General features: G+C 38.8%; 1 protein-coding gene across 1 annotated transcript in view; it reads left to right on the top strand.

Annotated features, from left to right (window-relative positions):
* KLHL20 (kelch-like family member 20) overlaps nt 1-21,153 on the top strand; it is a 140,602-nt gene that overhangs the window by 111,558 nt on the left and 7,891 nt on the right. Inside the window, exons 8-9 of the mRNA XM_006867054.1 lie at nt 10,902-11,045; nt 20,571-20,704. Of these exons, the coding sequence (XP_006867116.1) occupies nt 10,902-11,045; nt 20,571-20,704 (278 nt within the window). The remainder of the gene's footprint in view (nt 1-10,901; nt 11,046-20,570; nt 20,705-21,153) is intronic.

Genomic DNA, 21,153 nt, shown 5'->3' on the forward strand with positions numbered 1-21,153 from the left:
GAGTGCTCCTTGGAGGCCAGGATGGCCAAACTTCGTCTCTCATACTTCGGACATATTGTCAGGAGGGACCAGTCTCTGCAGAAGGATATCATATTTGGTAAAGTGGAGGGTCAGAGAAAAAGAGGAAGGACCCCCCTGCAAGATGGATTGGTAAAGTGGCAGCATCAATGGGCTCAAACATGGCAACAATAGTGAGGTTGGCCCAGGATCGGGCAGTGTTTTGTTCCGTACATGATGTCTCTGTGAGTCGGTACCAACTTGATGGCACCTAACAACAACAACAAATGTGCAATCTATACTGAATATTGGAGTCTTTGGTCTACTTCAGCATTTGGCATCCTCTTCTCTTCTAGAACATAAAGTTGTGTCATCTACATATCACAGGTTTTCCTCCAATCCTGATGTCATGTTCTTCTTCATATAATCCAGCTTCTTGGAGTATTTACTCAACATACAGATTGAATAAACATGATAAAAGGATACAACCCTGGTACACACCTTTTCTGATTTTATACTGTTTAGTATCCCCTTGTATTCAAACAGCTACCTCATAGTATATGTATAGGTTCCTCATGATCACGGTTAAATGTTCTGGAATACCCATTCTTTGTCATGTTATCCATAGTTTGTTATAATCCACACATTTGAGTGCCTTTGCATAGTCAGTAAAGCACAAATAAACGTCTTTTTGGTATCCTCTGCTTTTAGCCAAGATCCATCTTACATCAGCAGTAATAATCCATGTTCCACATGCTCTTTTAAATTTGTCTTAAATTTCTGGGAGCTCCATGTCGCTGTACTGCTGCAGTAATTTTTAAATTATCTTCAAATTTTCACTTGCATGTCATGTTAATGACATTGTTCAGTGTTTTCCACATTCCATTGGGTCCCCTTTCATTGGATTTAGCATAAAAAAAGAATCTTTTTCTATTAGTTGGCCAGGTAGCTATCTTCCAAATTTCTTCACAGAGAAGTGCGCCTCCAGTGCTGCATCAGCGTAGAAATACTTTAATAAATAACACTGTATCAGTTACTAGAGCCTTGATTTTTTTTTTTTTTTTGCCAATATCTTCAGTGTAGCTTGAACTTCTCTTCCTTTAGTACCATCGGTTCTTGAAATGGATAGGCCTCAAAGAATTATTTTTAGCACAGTGACTCTGTAGCCCTTGTACCTTCTTTTGATGCTTCCTGCATCATTCATTATTTTGCCCACAGAGTCCTTCAATATTGCAATTGAAGCTTGGATGTTTTTCTTCAGTTCTTTCAGTTTGAGAAATACTGAGCATGTTCTTCACTTTTGTTTTTTTAAATCCAGGTCTTAACAATACTTGACTTTGTCTTCTTGAGCTGCCCTCTGAAATTATCTGTTAAGCTATTTTACTTCCTCATCTCTTCCAGTTGATTTAGCTTCTCAAGTCTCAAGAGCATGTTTCAGATTGTCTTCTGACATGCATTTTGGTCTTTTCTTTTTTTCTCTCTCTCTTTAATGACCTTTTGCTGATGTTCTTGATGACATTCCACAACTTTTTTTGTCTTTTGTCACTACTGTCTAATGAATCAAATCTGTTCTTGAGATGGTCTCTAAATTCAGGTGGGATATGTTCATGGTCATATTTTGGCTCTCATGGAATTTTAAAATTTTTCTTCAGCTTAAGCCTGAACTTGCATCTGAGCAGTCGATGGTCTGTTCCACAGTCTGCCCCTGGCCTTGTTTTGACTGATAACTGAGATTTTCCACCATGTCTTTCTACAGTAGATGTAGTCAGTTTGATTCCTGTATGCTCCATATTGTAAGATCCAAATGTGTAGTCACTGTTTATGTTGTTAAACAGAAGAGAATTAACAATGAAGAAGTTCATTGGTATTGCAAAATTGCTGCCATGCACTCTCTGCTTTGTTTCTATCACCAGAGCTTTATTTTCCAACTACTGATCCTTCCTTTTTGTTAACAACTTTCACATTCTAATCACCAGTAATTTCAGTGCATCTTGATTTCATGTTTGATGAATTTCAGGCAGAAAAAGTTGGTAGAATTCTTCAATTTCATCATCACTGACTTTAGTGATTAGTCAGTGCATTTGAGTAATAATGATACTAACTGATTTTATAGGCAATGACTATTATTCTATTATAGATAGCATTGTACTTAAAGATGGATCTTAAAATGCTCTTTTTGATGATGAATGAGACACTGTTCCTCTTCAATTTGTTATTTTCTACAACATAAACTAAAAGATTGTCCAATTCAAAATGGTCAATACCAGTCATTTTCAGCTCACTAGTACCTAAAATATCGATCTTCATGTGTCCGGTTTCATTTTTGACAACTTCCACTTTTCCTAGAGTCATACTTTGCACCTTCCACATTCTGATTATTAATAATTGTTTGCAGCTGTTTCTTGTCATTTTGAGTGTGCCCCATTAGTCAGTGATGGTCTGAAAAGCTTTATACCATTCATATTATTAAGGCCAGCTGTACTTTAAGAAGGCATCTCCTCCTCAGTAGTATTTTGAATGTCTTACATCTTGAACGACTCATTTTATACCACGATATCAGATTATGTTCTATTATTCATAAAGTTGATGGGTTTCTTGGGGGCTTTTTTTGTTTTTTGGGGGTTTTCTGCCATTCCAAGGTGTAAAACTTTTGCCACCTTTACAGCCATTTTGGAGTCCTGGTAAAGTACTGTGGGGTAATGCGCTGGATTGCAAAGTCAGTCTGAGCTGCAAGGTTGATGGTTCAAGCTCACCAGCTGCTCCTCATAACCCCTATACAGGCCCCTATACAGGGTTGCAATGGATCGAAACCAACTCTATGGCATTTAACACCAACAGCAACATCAAGACCTAGAGGTATATCTGAAAGAAAAAAAAAAAAAATAGAGGAATCACTCCATGGAAGTTTAAACACACACACTTAAAAATTATTGATAGGCTAAATAGGAAATAGGAGTCCTGGTATGGCACTGTGGGATAAAGCACTGGACTGCAAGGTTGTTTTGAACCACAAGGTCAGTGATTCACAGTACAGCCATCTTGAACTTTTGCTGTCAGCTTTGGAGAGACAGACAGATGGCAGTCTCAAGAAACAAATTCACATGGACAACGAAAAAGGTGGATTTCCACACTCTCCTGGATGACAGAGGTGAGGCCTGCCCCCATCCTCATCTACCCCCAGAGCGCACCCTGCTCTCCCAGAGTTTGGAGCTATGCAGTTTGAGCTAGTATTAGGCACCTTAGTGCCTGGATTCAGGTGGGCTCTGTTCCAGATCTACAGAGTCCACAGACCCACCAGGCCAGAATGAGACTAGCAGGAATCCTGCCGCCAGCTGCCCTCTAGTTCTGACCAACACTGAAACTAGCAGCTTGGAGGGCCTTCAGGAACTACTACTGTATTGGTGCCCTGAATATAGACAACACCTAGGCCTCGAGGAACTCCATTTAGGACTGGAAATTCAGCTATCACATCCCTCCTCCACCCACCTTGGCTCAAAAGTGCCTCCTCCAGAATTTTCTCCTCACTGGGTCCAACAATTGCACTGGTTTTTTAATTTTTATTTTTGTTGTTTTTGTTTGTTTGTTCTTCCTCCTTCCCTTGATTTTTATCCTTTGTATATCTACTTTTTTTCTTTTTTCTTCTGTTTCTCATTTCCACCTTCCTCTTCCTCCTTTTTTTACTTTTTTTTTTTTTTTTTTTACTACTCTTTAGCCTCTCTCTTTTTATCTTACCTCTTTTTTTAATGCTTTTTTCTCTTGTTTTTCTGTTATACAAGCTCTGTTTTCCTCTCCCTCTTTTCTCTTTTTCGGTACTTATTTTTCTTGTTGCTGCCCATAATTTGTTTCTTTTTTCTCCTTTATTGTATTTTGTTTTTTGCTGTTATTTGCTTGCTTGATTGTTCTGTTTTATTTTCCTGGGTGTGTTGTATTCCTCTTGTCCCACTCAACATGATACAGCAACTGTGCCCATACAGTTCAGCCATAACTGTACCCTCAGTAATACACATCAGCCAACACAAGCCAAACACCACACTAAGCTGCAGGAATACACAATGGAAAAAAAGCACACATTTCCAGTCTGTAGTCACACTCTCCATAAACAGTTGCTGAGACTCTAAGAACACACCAATATACAATCAGTAGTTAAATATAAATATAATGACACTACAATGTCTTAAAGACAACAGAAGATTTTAGCTCATATGAAGAAAAAAAAAAAAAAAAGTGGCTCAAAGAAATAACCAAAAAGAGGAAGAAAAGATAATGGAACTATCTGAAAATTAATTCAAAATAATGATATTTAGGTGCCCTCAACACATAGACAGATCAAGGAAAGCCAGGATAAAACAGAAAAAACCTTAGAATTTAGGAAAATACAATAAGAACAAACAAAATAAATCCAAATTTTGAAATAATACAAAATGTGTAATTAGAAATCCAGATGATTAATGCTAAGATCTCAGAAGTAGACAATACATTGAATGAGAAAAGGAGTGGATTTGAATCAGTGACCTTGGTGGTAAATCTCTCAATATTAATAAGCTAGAACAATCAAAAATAATATAAAAATTTGATGAAAGCCTGAGGTTTGTGTGGGACACCATGAAGAGGAAGAACTTATGGGTGATTTAAATTCCAGAATAAGAAGAAACAATAAAAACCAGAGAGAAAATTATTGAGTTACTGAAAGAAAAGTTCCCCAACATCATGAAAAATGAGACGAGAACCATTCAAGAAGCTGAAGGAAACCTAGACGGGATAGACTATGAAAGAAAACCACCAAGACATATCGTAATCAAACTTTTCCAAAACTAAAGGCAATGGAAAAAATCCTGAGATAAGGTCAGGCAAAACAAAAAGTTAATCTATAGAGGAAAACCAGTAAGACTAAGCTCTGATTTCTTAGCAGAAACCACATAGGCAAGAAGGCAATGGAATAACAAACGAAACTAAAAGAAAATAATTTGCTAACCAAGAATCATATACCCAGGAAAGCTGTCCTTCAAATATGATGGTGAATTTAAGACATTTTCAGATAAACATAAGTTAAACTTGTAGTAACCAGACCAATTTTACAGAAAATACAAAATGGTGTTCTTTGGCCCAACAACAACAGACAGCAGCCTGAGATTAGCATACATGACATCACCACCCAGGACACAATCTAGATATAGAAGTTGTTGTTGTTATGTGTTGTGTAGTCGGTTCCCACACCTAGCTACCCTGTACAGGGTTTCCAAGGCTGTAAACCTTTATGGGAGCAGAAAGCCTCATCTTTCTCCCGCGGAACGGCTAGGAGTTTCGAACTGCTGACCTTGTGGTTCGCAGCCCGATTCGTAACCACTACGCTACCAGAGCTCCTTAGATATAGAAGTATCTTAAGTAAAACAAACCTAGAAGACAGAAAACAAGGAACCAGAGATACCAATTTACAGGAAGCCAACTACAAAGCAAAAAGGGGGAACTTAGGAATTGTGAGGAAGTCAAGTAGATTTTGAGATAAACACTGTTTTTTAAATGGGAAAAAATAAATTACAGGGTAACCTCAAACAGTCCTATAATAACCCACTGGCCCACAACATCTGTTTGAACCACAAGGTTGGTGGTTCAAATTCACCAGCCGCCATCAGTCAGAACCGACTCAATGGCACTTTAACAACCTCAAAGAAAATTAATACACACTCACATCAAAATAAAAAAAGGAAAATCAAAAAGATTTAGTAAACATAAAAACAACAGCACTGAAGAATATGAAAAGGAAACCTACAAACAAAACCACCAACCTTGTGGTTAGTGGCCCAGTGCTGATCCTGTAGACAAATATTGTTTGAGATCACTGTTGTAAAAAGAAAAGCTTTTCTTTTTGCCTATTTAACATTTTTGTTATTGTGGTAGAAATATACATAACAAAACATATTCCAGTTCAACAATTTCTACATGTATAATTTAGTGACTTTGATTACATTCTTCAAGTTGTGCAACTGTTCTCTCTATTCTTTGCTAAATCATTCCACCACCAGTAACATAAACTCAGTATCCCCTAAACAAAAACTCCCCACCCATTCTTCCTTCCTCCTCCCCTCTACCGCTAGTAGCCATGAATAACTTTTTTTTTTTTAATGTTTTATTGTGAATTATGTGATAGTTTACATGGGAGAACATTAGTTTTACATTCATTCTATCATATATCGTCTCATTGCCATGGTTAAAATCCCCTCCATGCAATCCTTCCCCCGTACCCCCCAGGTCTTCAGCACACAGTTGCTCTCCCTCTCTGAATCTAAAGTCTCCAGCTGTTCCATCGCTCCACATCATCATCTCTGGCTCAATTTCAGGCATCACTGCTTCTCTGGGTAGGGTCCCGCTCTCTGCTCTTCTCCCTTGATGGTCCTAGGAACCTCTGCTCCTAGACTGAAAAGTTAATCACTCCCCTCCTTGCTATAAAACATCTACCTTTACATTTCCAACCCTCACAATCAGTCCTGATAACAATTATTCACTATTGTATCACAAGAGACCCGTCTGCATTTCATTGCATCAACCCCACCTAGACAGATTGGATACTACTCACTGGAGATTCTACCTTCCTCCAGGCCCTCTGGATCTAGGTTCCCTCTTGAAAGCTTGTAAGCCAGTCACTTCTTGCCTTTGTAGCCCCCCGCCCCCCATTTTGGGTAGCCAATGTCCAAGTTGCCCATCCCTGTCTACTCTGTGTGTGGAGGGGTTGGGAATGATTCTTGCTGTAAGGACTTGTTCCCTCTTTTGAGCTACTGCTTCCATGGGTGTAGGTCAAGTTCATCAAATTGTATGAGAATACTTTTTTTTTTTCCCTCTTCTTTTTACTTCTGGTTGAGCTCTGATCATCCAGTCACTGAAGCCAGGATAAGAGGGTATTAGCTGCAAGTGTGGGTGTTCTTATGCATATGCCCTCTCTTCTTATCCGCTGGACGCTTCACTCTCCACTCTAGTCCTCTGTGGCTATGTCACTGACTCTGGGCCCAAGAGTCCCCAGGTCTTGCCACACTGCTGGCCAACCAGGTCTTCACCCAGGTTCACAGAAGTCTATTGAACGTAGTAGGGCTTAGCTCACCGCTTCATTGCTGTTTTTCCCTCACTTCCCCTTATCGGTGTCAAGCGTGGTCACCAATCACAGCGTGTATTCCCATTGAGTCTTAGTCTTGGAAGGAGGTTTGCACTGAGGGGACCCGACCACTTGCCTTGATGTTTCCTGGGCAAGCAAGTTGCTTGTTCTTATAATAATCAGTGGATCTACCTGTATTTATATTTTTCCTGTAGGTCTGTCTTTCAAGAAGTATCTTCTGTTCTTCTGGCCACTCCAGGTTGGTCTGCTTGTCCTTTCAAGTGTGAATTTCCCATCTCTGGAGATCTGGATGTGGTTCAGGCTTCCACCTATAGTCTTATGTATTGCAGAGGCTCCATAGAAAGCCTCCTTCATTGGGCACGTTGTAGCACCATTTTAGGTATTCCAGTCAGTTATAGGCAGAAGACGGACTTACAAGCTTTCTATGGTGATGCTTTTCACTATTCCAGAAAAGGTTTTCTTGCTAGAAGAAACATTCTACGATGGTTACCAGGGGTGGAAAGGAAGAGAAAATTATTCACTGGGTAGAGGGTACAAACATGTTAACTTGGGTGATGGGGAAAGCAGTATATACAGCAAGAGGGAGGGTGGCACAGGAAAGATGAAGGTAGTGGAAGACATTGGAATGAATACAAGAATTACAGTGAACAGAGGTAAATAATGTTACCATATGGTACATGGAAGGATTGCAGTCATTGTAATGATACAAAGTGTATGATTTGTTAAATGTGGGATGGATGATCTGTAAAACCTTCACTCAAGTCACAATAAAATGTTTTTTAAAATATTTGTAAGTTAATAATTAAATACAATATAAGTGTGGAGATACAACTTAGATGGCATTCAGAGACAAATTTATATGCAGTCATTTGAAAATTAGTATGTAAAATAGATAACTCAAGCTTTTAAAATCAGAAAAGTTGTAAAAAGAGCAACAAAAATACAATAAAGCATGATATTTAAAGGGTAAATCTTGAAAACATTGTACTGAGTCAGACACAGAAAGACAAACTGTCCCTCTTATTTGAACTAGCTAGAATAGGCAACTGTATAGAAACAAAAGTATATCAGAGGCTAGAGGAACTGGAATAAGGAAGGTCAGGGAGTTTTATTGCTTCTAGGGTTTCTGTTTGGGATGATGAAAAGTTCCATAATTGTTAGATTTTGAGTATAGTTAATGCCACTAGATTATACACTTAAATAATAAATTGTCATTTACTATACTATTATGTTTAAAACTTTTTTGTTAGCTACATTAACAGAACTCTGTTAGTGTAGTGGTTAGGAGTTGGGCTGCTAACTTTGAGGTCATCATTTCAAAACTACCAGCCATTCCACAGGAGAAAGATGAGACTTTCTATTCCTGTAAAGATTTACAGCCTTGGAAGGTATGCAGGGTCACTGTGAGAACTGACTCCACAGCACACCACCACTTTAAAATAAACTAAATAAAAAACAAGAAAGGAGAAAAAATAATGGTGAAATTAAAAATCAATGATATTGAAAACAAAACAGGATTGATATAGCTCAAAAATGAGCAATTTGATAGTATTTTTTAATGTTAAAAATGAACATACTGTGTGACCCAACAGTTCTACTTCTTGTTATTTATCCAAATAAGGAAAATATGCAATAAAAAAAGAAAATTGTTGTAGCTTAAGAACACTCCAGTTGTTGTTAAGTGCCATTGAGTCGGTTCCAACCCATAGCATCCCTGTATAGGGTTTCCAAGGAGCAGCTGGTGACCTTAAACCACTGACTTTGAGATTCAAACCAGCTTTGCAATCCAGCACGTTAATCCACAGTGCCACACCAGGATGCCAAGAACCCATCACTAGGGATATGATTAAATAATATATCGATCACATGTACAATTGAAATATCGATCACATGAAATATTACATGAAGGAGCTTCAAAAGTTTGTGGGAAAATTCCATTGTCTATTCTGGTTTTCCACAACCTTTTGAAGCCCTCTCAACTTGTACTGTAGAGGGATCTTATATAGTAGCTATGAGCATGAATAAACCCACTGACATTGCTGATTCTGACTCAAAGCAACACTGTAATGGGTTTTGGAGACCATAAATCTTTAAGGGAGCAGACAGCTTCATCTTTCTCCCACAGAGTACCTGGGGCCACAGTGCCACCAGGGCTCCTTACTAGCATGAATAAATCTCAAGACTGTGTTAACAGGAGAAGAAATACTGAAACAATGCCTACTATGTGTTGTTATTTGTGTAAGAAAACTTGCATGCATATATATAATGTATATGCTCTGCAGGTGTAGTGGGCTTTGTATTGCACTGCTAACCACAAGGTCAGCAGTTCGAATCTACCAGTCACTCTATGAGAGACAGATGAGGCTTTCTGCACCCATGAAGATTTATAGCCTCGGAAACCCTATGCAGGGTCTCTGTAAGTCAAAATCAACTCAGGCACACAACCACCAACCTACCAACCAACCACATAGAATGAATATACGTGTGTGTGTGTGTGGACTCCTGGTATGATGTGGTAGTATCTCCATTGGACTGTGAACCACAAGGTTGGCAGTTCAAACCAATCAGCTGCTCCTTGGAAACCCTATATAGGGTTGCTATGAGTCAGAACCAACTTGATGACACCTAACAACTACATATATAGAGAAAGTCCTGGTGTAGCACAGTAGGATAAAGCACTGGCCTGCCAGTTAAAAGGTTGGCAGTTCAAACCCACTAACTGCTCCTTGAAAACCCTATACAGGGTCGATAAGCGTCAAACTGACTCAATGGCACTTAATTAGATGTTGTTGCTGTTAAGTTCCATCGAGTTGGTTCCACCTCATAGCGCCCCTGTATAGGGTTTCCAAGAAGCAACTGGTGAGTTTGAACTAACAACCTTGCTGTTCAACCTGACCTTGTAGTCCAATAGTTTTTTATATTTATTTATATTATGTATGTGTGTATATATGTGTTTTTTTTTTTTTCTTGCTAAAAGTCATGAAATGTATATACCAGATCAAAATGGGAAGAGGCTGCAATTAGGGTAGAACTCAAGGGAACTTTACTTTTATATTATTGTAATTTTTAAAATATGTATTTATATATAACTTATTTGAGAGTGAAAATAAATTTTTAAAAATACTTAAACTTCCATGTACCTTGTTGTTGTTGTAGTTATGTGCCATGGAGTTGGTTCCGACTCATAGTGACCCTGTACAGGGTTTTCTTTACAGGAGCAGAAAGCCTCATCTTTCTCCCACAGAACAGCTGGTAGTTTCGAACTGCTGACCCTGAGGTTAGCAGCCCAATTCATAACCACTACGCTACCAGAGCTCCTTCATGTACCTTTTGTTGTTGTTGTTGTTAAGTGCCGTCGAGTCGGTTCCGACCCATAGCGGCGACCCTGTACAGGGTTTCCGAGGGTGTAAATCTTTACGGGAGTAGAAAGCCTTATCTTTCTCCCGCGGAGCAGCTGGTAGTTTCGAACCGCTGACCTTAAGGTTCGCAGCCCGATTCGTAACCACTATGCTACCAGAGCTCCTTAGTTAACTAATAATTGTTGTTGTTAGTGCTGTCAAGTCTTTTCTGACTCATAGCAACCCTGTAGAGGGTTTCCAAGGAGCAGCTAATGAGTTTGAGCTGCTGGCCTTGTGGTTCAAACCGACCTTGTAGTCCTGTGCTTTATCCCACAGCGCCACATCAGGACCCTAAGCAATAGTTAGCAGATACAATTTATACCATAAGATCTTAACTTTAAATATGAAGACCCAGACAGGCTTTCTTTGTGTAATACTAACTGCACTTGATGTGTCCTTTGCAGATATGACCCCAAAACAAACCAGTGGAGCAGTGATGTGGCCCCAACAAGCACCTGCAGGACAAGTGTTGGCGTAGCAGTGCTTGGAGGCTTTCTCTATGCTGTGGGTGGCCAGGATGGTGTGTCATGCCTCAACATAGTTGAGAGGTGATTATTTTAAAGTCATTTTCTTTCTTTTTGAAGGATATAAAGTACTCTTGAAAAGGAACAGTTTACAGCTGAATTTCAGGCATTGGGGAATCCACTACCTGTAGATTTTAGGGGGAAAGTTTTCAATTGAATTTAAAATTTATTAAAATGAACGATACAGCCCAGTTGTTTGTTAATCACGCAGAACACTGATTACTCTTGACATTGAAGTGTTGGGAATATATTTTAAATGACGTTTGATGTATGAAATTTGTTGGGTTTGTTTCCCAGTCTATCTTAAGTATATTTAATGCAGACTTTGCCTAGACCATCTTCAGAGAAATTACTGAAGTAAAACTATTTTGTTTGGCATATCTTCTAAAGGGCCCAGTGTATTTTATGCTTGGATTTTGTTCTTGATACCTTAGCCTGTCAGCTTTTTGTTATTCTTCCCTAAAGATTAGATTTTGGAGTCTCATCTTATATGATTGCTGGTAAGAATATGTTATACTCATACTTACCTCTTAAAAAGAAATACTTCAGAATGCTCCAGAATTTTTGAAATAGCATTTGACAGTTTGGTCATGGTTAAATTGAAGAATTTGACTCAGTCATAAATAGAAATAAAGTTTAAAGGTATCTTTTAAAAGCTATGCCAATGTTCTTTTATCTCCGTTATTTCTCCACTTTGAAAACTATGCAGCACACTCACTAGACTAGTTACTATCAGAAAATAATAAGTATTAGCAATAACATGGAGAAATCAAAACTTTGTGCATTGTTAATGAAAATAATGCAGCTGCTATGAAAAATAGTTTGTTGGTTCTTCAGATTACTGTATGACCTACAACGCCACTCCTAGCTATATATCCAAAGGAATGAAAGCAGGATTCAAAGTGATACTTCTATACCAGTGTTGATTACAGCATTACACATAATTTCCACCAAAAGGTGGAAACAATCCAAGTGTCCATCAACTGATGAAAAGATATGCAAACTGATTGTATATTCATATAATGGAATATCGCTTAGCCATGAAGAGAAATTAAGTTCTGGCACATGCTACAACATGGTTAAATCTTTCAAACGTTGTTATATTGTTGTTGAGTGCTGTCCAATCGATTCCGACCCATAGCAACTCTGAATGGGGTTTCTGAGGAGCAGCTGATGAGTTTGAATGGCCGACCTTGCAGTTCAAATGGCTTTGCAGTCTGGCACATTAACCCACAGCGCCACAAATCGGTTCCTACTCATAGCAACCTCTGCACAACAAGCAGCACACTGCCTGGTCCTTCATCATCCTCAGAATCATTGTTATGCTTGAGTCCCACCTTACCAATCTATCTTGTTGGGGATCTTCCTCTTTTTTGCTGACCCTCCACGTTACCATACATGATGTCCTTCTCCCAGGACTGGTCTCTCCTGATCATATTCTAGAAGTGTAAGAGATGAAGTCTTTTCAAACATTATGCAGAGTGAAATACTTCAGATACAGGTATTGTATGATCCCACTTACATGAACAGTCTAGAATAGGCACATGTATAGAGACATAAATGTATTAGTAATTATAAGGGGCTGCAGGGACTTGGTGGAGCATTACTGCTGAAGAGGTGTTCTTGAGTTTCTGTCTGGGTATTGAAAACCCTATGGAGATAGTGGTGATAGTTGCACAGCACGGTGAATGTAGTTAATGTCACTGAGTTATACAGTTAATGTCTAAAAAATGAAAATAACACACTGTGTTGTCTCTTGCTCCTAGAACAGAAATACTAAAAATGGGTGGAATTTTTTCACAGTTTAGGAGGCTAGAAGTCTGGATTCAGGATGTCAGCTCTAGAGGATGTCTTTCTCTCTGTTGGCTCTGGGGAAAGAGTCTTATACCTTGATAGTCTTCATGTGGCATGGCATCAGTCTTTTCCCATCCCTGGTTCCTTAATCTGTGCTTTAATATCTCCTGAGAGATTAACTCAAGACACAGGCTATGCTGATCCTTATCTCATTAACATAGCAAAGACAACCTATTCCCAATTGTAATTATAACCAAAGGCATACCATTTTGGATTTACAAATAATATTTTGGAAGGGACACAATTCAATCCACAACACATTTTACCACAGTAATTTCAAACAAACAAACAAGACCTCTATGTAGAATATTTTGGCATGATAGCAGCCATCATGGCATAATATTTTTATCTCTCCAAATATGACGTAAGAACAACAAACTAAAAACCTGTAGAAAACATTTACAACAAAACTAGGAAAAAAGTATCCCCAGAAGCCCCAAAACACAAGTGAACAAAGACAAACTACGCTTAGCCACATGCCTGCATGATAGCTGTGTCTTCAGGAAAAAACAGGAGAAAAGTGATCAAGCATCTGACATAGGATCTAACAATAAAAGAATCCCAAAATAGCCAGTAAGTGCTAAAAAGTGCAAAGGACAGTTTGCAAACAGCAGCTATATTTAATAAGACAGGTTTGCCTACTGTGTCATAGACAATAAGTGCAAAGAACCTGCAATAACATTTGAAGGGGTTAGAGAAGAGGTTCTCACCTTGGGATTGCTGACTTCTGTTGTTATTGTTAAGCGTCATCAAGTTGGTTTCTACTCATGCCAACCCTGTATAGGGCTTCCAAGCAGCTGATAGGTTTGAACTGCCCACCTTGTGGTTCAAAGTCCAGTGCTGATCCTACAGCGCCACACCAGGAGTCCATTGACATTTAGGGCTGGACAATTATTTGTTTTGGGGGCTGTCCTGTAGAACATCTCCAGGAGTAACAACGAAAAATGTCTCCAGACTGTTCCAGGTGCCCCCTGGTGGTCAAAATCACCCCTGATGAGAATCAGTTAGGCTTGAACCATATGATCCTTAACTCTCAAAGCTGAACAGCCAGTATGACTTTCTGGGAATAGAATCAGAATTGAGCAAGACAAGTACAACAGACACAATGAAAAGAGAAGGCCAAGATAAAGATTGTTGTTGTTGTTGTTGTTAAATGCCGTGGAGTTGGTTCCGACTCATAGCGACCCTGCACAGGGTTTCCGAGGCTGTAAATCTTTATGGGAGCAGAACACCTCATCTTTCTCCCGTGGAACCACTGATAGTTTCGAACTGCTGACCTTGCGGTTCACAGCCCGATTCGTAACCACTATGCTACCAGAACTCCTTAAAGCCAAGAAAACTCAAGGAGGCAAACCAATTACATACATTTTAACCCATTTTTAATCTATATATCACCCACCAACAGTTTCAGCCTCTCAGGTTTCCCAGTTATAGTGTATGCTGCTGCTTGGCAGGGACCTTTATTCCTACATAAATATGAAGAAATGGGCCTCATCCCCCATAAATCCTACCACCAGAATCCCCTTGGGAACACATATCTCACATAATTATATCAAAATTCACAATGCATCAAAAAAAGTGTTTTCCATTTTTCAGTATGCCTTCTATTACTGAAAACACATGGTACCAACAAAAAAAATAAAAGCTGAAAATAATTTGGTCCTAAATGGTTAGCACAGTACATGGGGTAAAAATAGGAGGAACTTCACAAAGAAAAACTACCATGAAGTACTCCTTCTAAAAGTTCAGGGGAAATAATTTAGTGAGAAAATGAACAACAGCAAACTACTGAGACTATATTCTATGTAAAGGTAATGTGGTGGTTGGTGGTAAGGAATCTCTTGTGCATAGGGTTGCTATGAGTTGGTACTGACTCGATGGCGTCTAACACCAACAAAGCATGATACAACAATATTAAACATAATCAAAGAATTAAGGGAAAACTTAGAAAAAGAACTAAATTAAATTTTTTAAATCAATGCAGGAACCAAAGTAGGGTCTGACAAAAGATTGCAACTGAAGGGGACAATAGTCAAAATGAGAAACACGTTGTTTTTGTGGTGGTGGTTAGGTGCCATCGAGTTGGTACCGACTCATAGAGACCCTATGCACAACAGAACAAAACACTGCCCATCCTGGGTCAGCCTCACAAATGTTGCCACACTTGAGCCCATTGATGCTGCCACTTTGCCAATCCATCTCCCTGGGGGGGTCTTTCTCTTTTTCTCAGGCCTTTCACCTTACCTTACCAAACATGATATCCTTCTCCAGTGATTGGTCTATCCTGACAATATGTCTGAAGTATGCAAGGTGGAGTTTGGCCATCCTGGCCTCCAAGGAGCACTCTGGCTGCACTTCTGTTGGCCAGCCCTATGGCACTTTCAATATTATCCTCCAACACCGTAACTCAAAAACATCAATTCTTCTACAGCCTTATTCACTGTCCAGCTTTCGCATGCTTATGAGGTTATTGAAAATACATGGCTTATGTCAGGCGCACCTTAGTCCTCAAGCTGACATCTTTGCTCTTCAACACTTTAAAAAGGTCTTGTGTAGCAGATTTGCCTAATGCAATACATGGTTTGATTTCTTGACTACAGCTTCCATGGACTTATTAACAGATTGAATTAGGCAGAAAAAAGCATCAGTAAATTAGAGAATAAAATAGTTGAAGTTATGGACAAAAAGAATTGAAGCTCAAAAAGGTTGAACGTAGTTTAAGAGAATTGGGAGGCAACAGTAAAAGATTTAAACTAAATGAGATGAGAGAAAAATGACAGTCAATTTCCTCACTCTAATGAAGGACATGAATCTACAAATCAAAGCTCAAAGGGCACCTTACTTTAAGTAAAATAAACCCAAATAGTTGGTTTTTGTTGTTAAGTGCCATCAAATCAGTTCCGACCTATAGCAGCCCTATAGGGTATCAAGAAGCAACTGGTGAGTTTGAACCACTGACCTTGTGGTTCTAACCAACTTTGTGGCCAAGTGCTTATCCTACAGTGCCACAGTTACATCTCAAAAATTAAAGATAAAGAGAAAATTCTAAGAGAGAAGCAACCACTCACATACAAAGGATCTCCCTTATAAAGCTAAGTGCCTGTTTTTCCTCAGAAACATTGGAGGACAAAGGGCAGTGGAATGGTATATTTAAGGTGCTTAAAGAAAAAACTCAACCAAGAATACTATGCCAAAAGAGATTGTCCTTCAAGAATGAGGATGAAATTAAACATTCTCAGACAAACAGTAACAGAGAATTCATATCTATCAGATGGGCCATGAAAAAAACACTAATGGGGATTCTGTACATGGAAGGAAAAAGACACTGAAAAGTAATTAAAAGCTATATACAAAAAGGAAGATCCCTTCTAAAGGGAAAGAATGGAGATGCATAAGAGCTAGCAATAAGGTATTCATGCTTGATAATTCTAAATGTTATAAATGACAGTTATACAAAAGGCAAGCATAAAATTATGTTATTGGACAGATGAATTATAAACACATAATTAGAAGAACAACAAAAAAGGGGAGGAAAGGAGTAATTAATACATTTTCTTTTATTAAGTTGATTAACAGCTTACCCTAGAATTTTATAAATAGAAGCTCTTAAATATTTGTGGTAACCACTGAAAGAATATATTTAAAACATACACAAGAAAGAAGGAGAAGGCTCATTATAATAACTCAACAAAACACAAAAACAAGCAGTAATGAAAGACAAAGATAAAGAAGGCTTAAGATACACTAAAGACATCAAAATGGCAGAAGAGGAACTAGACGGTCTCAGCAGAGCCATAACAAGTGAAAAGACAGATGATATCTGTCAGAAGAAATAAAAATGGTCATTTTATAGTGATAAAAGGATCATTAATCAAGAAGATTTAATAATCATAAATACGTATATGTGCACCCTACATCAGGATACCTAAATAGATAAAGCAGAAAGAAGAGGATAAAGGGGGGAGTGGCAATGATGGAAAAACCACACTGATTAAAGGCATGTTTGTATAGCTGATTAATGTACAACCAAACACCTCATGGGACTTGGATCCTTGGTTTGGAGGTTTGGGGTCATAGTTCATGCACATCTCGGTTAACTGGCCTAAAATATGTTTAGTGCTTCTGTTATACATCCTACTTCATTATGTAGTGACACTGGGGTCTTAAAAGCCTGCAAAAAGTGTGCATCTGAAACAGAACAGATACTGACCTCTATGCAGCTGGAATAACAGAAAAGAGGAAGGAGAGGTAACAATAGATGGATAGTGTGGAATATTTTATGAACAATTGCCTCTGCTGTCATGAGACCAGAATGAAATAGTACCCAGGTACCATTACTTCATATTTTGATTGAAGATTACATAGAAGAATCCTGATCAAAAGGTGGGAAATGCAGAAAACAGTTTAAATTCTCATCGACTCTAGACTCTCCAGAGTCATGCAGGTAGTTGAACCCCCTAAAACTATTTTCCTGAGATTATCTTTAAACCTTAAACTAAGCATATCCCCTGAAGTCTCCTTAGTTTAGCTAGTTTAAAAAGTCTGCATTCATAGATGAGTCTGGTGAAAAGAGATGGGGATAAGATTCTTTTGATTCATTAGTGAATAATTGTTTTTATGACTAATTGTGACTGTCACAACTGTCAAGGTAGAAGTTTTGTAACAAAAGTGGGGGAGTAGTTAATCTTGCAGTCCAGGAACAGTGGACACTAGGACCATCAAGGGAGAGGAGCACAAGCAGAATGCGGGACCCTATCCAGAGAAGCAGGAACACCAGAGATGGAGGCAGAGATAGGGACATGGAGAGAGGGAGCAGCTGAGGACTCTAGATTCATGGAAAGAGAAAGGTTGAGTGCTGGCGGCCGGGAGGCAGGCTTACAGAATGTGCCCTTTGATTGTTTAAATGATTATATGTCCATGAGAGTTTTTGTGTACATTCCTCTAACCACCACCACCACCACCACCCCAAAAAAAAACAACAACAACAGAGGGAATAAAAGCAAATACTGTGGAATGATGATGATGCATGGAGGGGAGAGTAATCATTGCAATGAAATGATGAATGTAAAACTGATGTTCTCCCATGTAAACTATCACTCAAGTCACAATAAAAACTTATAAAACAAACCAAAGCTTATGAGTGACCCTCTGAGATGCAGCTATTGGTTTCTCCATGCACAGAAGAAAGAAAAGAAGAGTGATGAATTTGACTAATCATGACATATCTCATCCTGAGACATTTGAAAACAAGCCTAATTCCTAATTATACTCTATTTTATACTCACCCTATTTGCCTAATACAGACAAGGGTGAACCCACCGGAGGGAGGGAACAGTATCAATCTCTGTTTTTAGAATTCTTTTCTTTTATAATAATGTCCCACATGCAATAAAATATTACAAAACATCTGTAGAAACAGAAAACTGTAGTCAGTAATTGAGAGAAAAGGTAGATAGTAGAAGCAGATATCGAGATGATCTACATTGTAAGTTAGGAAGAAAAAATTCTGAAGTAACCATAATAAAATGCTACCTGTAAGCTAATGGATATAAAAATAGAGAATTTCAGTATCGCATTGGAATCTAAAAGTAAGCAGATTCATTCTAAAGCTGAATGCTATAGTTTCTAAAATTAAGAACTGATTGGATCAGACTAATCAGACATAGGAGAAGTAGGCTGGACACAGAATAAGACAAATAGAAAATATCCAAACATAGAAAATAAAATGAAAAGAACAGACCATAATAGTCTCATGAAACACAAATAGTGCAACATAGGTATAATTAGAGTCCCAGAAGAAAAGGAGACACAGGCCAGGGCAGAAGCAGTATTTGAAATAGAATGGCTGAGAATCTTTTTAAGTGATGAAAGAAAGAAAAGAAAAAACAAGTGATTAAAGACAACCTGCATACAAAGTGCATGCACCTCAGAAAAACTTCCCTAACTAACCATAGCCTTTCTCCATAGTCTTAATTTTCTAGCATTTCTGTTTGTTCCCCGCCCCCTGTGTATGAAATTGACACATGATTTATTTACTTTCTCAGAATCTGCTTGGAGGGTGTTCATTAAGTATGTGCTCTACCTTGCTTCTTAAGAATAGAGGCTAACTTTTATATCATTTTGTTTCTGTGTAACATTTGTTATAATGTATAGTGGTGGTTTATTGTACAGTGATGGCTTAACGTATATAATTTTCCATCTGTGTAAGAAAATAAGATGCCTAGGAGTGTTCCAAGTGTTGTTTGTCAATTTATTTCTAAACCGTAGTAATATAAGGAAAACGGAAGACATACCAGTTATTTTAAGGGTAATTTAATATAAAGAATTAGCTAGCAGTTGCAAGAATGCTAGTACTGGATAGGAGATTAGAGGTACTAGGACATAGATGTTTGAAGCAGAGGCTCCATATAGGTAGGCCCATCAGCACTGGAGTGGATGATGATACATACCTAATGCGATTTATGGAGTTCCGAGAAGGTATCATAGCCAGTTGTGACTCAGCTGCGTGCAGGGCTATCTGTTTGCCTGGTTTTGACAGATTGTATTTTCCAAAGATGACTGCAGAAATAGCTGCCATTCTACATGCTTTTTGTACAGTGTGATTTCGACATTCTTTTCAAGAGAAAAAGAGAAAGGCTTTGAATCTGGGCCAGTTTTTGACTATGGCAAAAATAGCAATATGTGACTTCTGAAGGTGGGTTATAAAAGATGACATAACTTCACTTGGATTTCTTGGGACATTAACTGTTGAAACCATGAGTTGTCATGAAGTGGCCTTGCTGTGAGGAAGCCCAAACTATACAACATGCAGACACCAAAAGAGAGAGATACCCTGTTAGCTCCCAGCTGTTTTAACTTCAGCCGCCATTGTACTGCAGTCATATGAGAGACTTGAGCCAGAACCACCCTGTAAAGTCCTTGAGTTACTGAGTTTTGAGGTAATTTGTTACGCAGCAGCCACTCCTCAGAAACCCTCTACAGGGTCACTATGAGTCAGAACCTACTCGAAGGCAAGGAACAACAACAGTAGATGACTAGAATACTGGAGTAACTCAGGCCTCTGAGAGGGCACGATGAGGCTAGTTCTGAGACTGCAGAAAAGATTTGAAACTGGAATCCAGTGGAACAGTCAGGGTTAGGCACCATTACTGGGACAACATTGACAGGAATGGCAAGTAAACAAAGGAACAAGTCCCCATTCCCTACCTAGACTTCCAATGTCCCATCCCTCTTTTTGGCTGAATCTAACAGAGCCACCTAGCAAAGGAGAAATGTAGCGTGTAGTCATAGCCCTGACATCGTAAATCAGAGTAAAGAAAACAGCTTAATAATGTGCAGGCACAAATCCCAACATCTTAATAACTAATGTTAGATTCTCAGTAGGCATTTGACCATAGCAAGTCAATGTATCCAAGATATTTTGGTTGTGATTTGAGACCTTATGAAAAAGGTTTTCTTAAGGAGCCCTGATGGGTAGAACAGTAGACAGTTACCAGAAGGTCAGCGATTCAAACCCATCAGCTGCTCCTCAGGAGAAAGATGTTGGCAATGTGCTTTCGTAAAGATTTGCAACCTAGGAAACCCTGTGGAGCAGTTCTGTTCTGTCCTATAGGGTTGCTATGAGTTGGAGTCACTCACTGGTGGCAGTGGGTTAATAAGAACATACAGACACATTTTTGGCTTCTTTCACTGTAGGTATGATCCAAAGGAGAACAAGTGGACCCGAGTGGCTTCTATGAGTACCAGAAGACTAGGCGTGGCAGTGGCTGTCTTAGGAGGGTTTTTATATGCTGTAGGTGGTTCTGATGGGACATCTCCACTCAATACAGGTTAGTCCCTTCCAAAGTCTGGTGTAGAGTCCAGGTTATCCTAAAACTTATTAGGAAAATGCTGTGTTTTCCCACTAGGTACCACTCTCAACTTTTCCTATATGTTAATAGCCCTAGTCTTCCCAAAATATTTCTTCTGTTACAAACTACTAGAAATTTATCATGAATAATGAACTAATTTCTCAATATATTTCCCTCCACCACCACCACTACCTCCATCCTCAACAAAAAAAAAAATCCTACATAATCTAAAATAAGTTTTAACAAATACTATACAACGTTGAAAGGAGCTCTGGTAGCATAGTGGTTACGAATCGGGCTGCGAACCTTAAGGTCAGCAGTTCGAAATTACCAGCCGTTCTGTGGGAGAAAGATGAGGCTTTCTACTCCTGTAAAGATTTACACCCTCGGAAACCCTGTACAGGGTCGCTATGGGTCGGAACTGACTC

Source organism: Chrysochloris asiatica, unplaced genomic scaffold (assembly GCF_000296735.1).
Source record: "Chrysochloris asiatica unplaced genomic scaffold, ChrAsi1.0 scaffold00100, whole genome shotgun sequence".
Classification (NCBI taxonomy): domain Eukaryota; kingdom Metazoa; phylum Chordata; class Mammalia; order Afrosoricida; family Chrysochloridae; genus Chrysochloris; species Chrysochloris asiatica.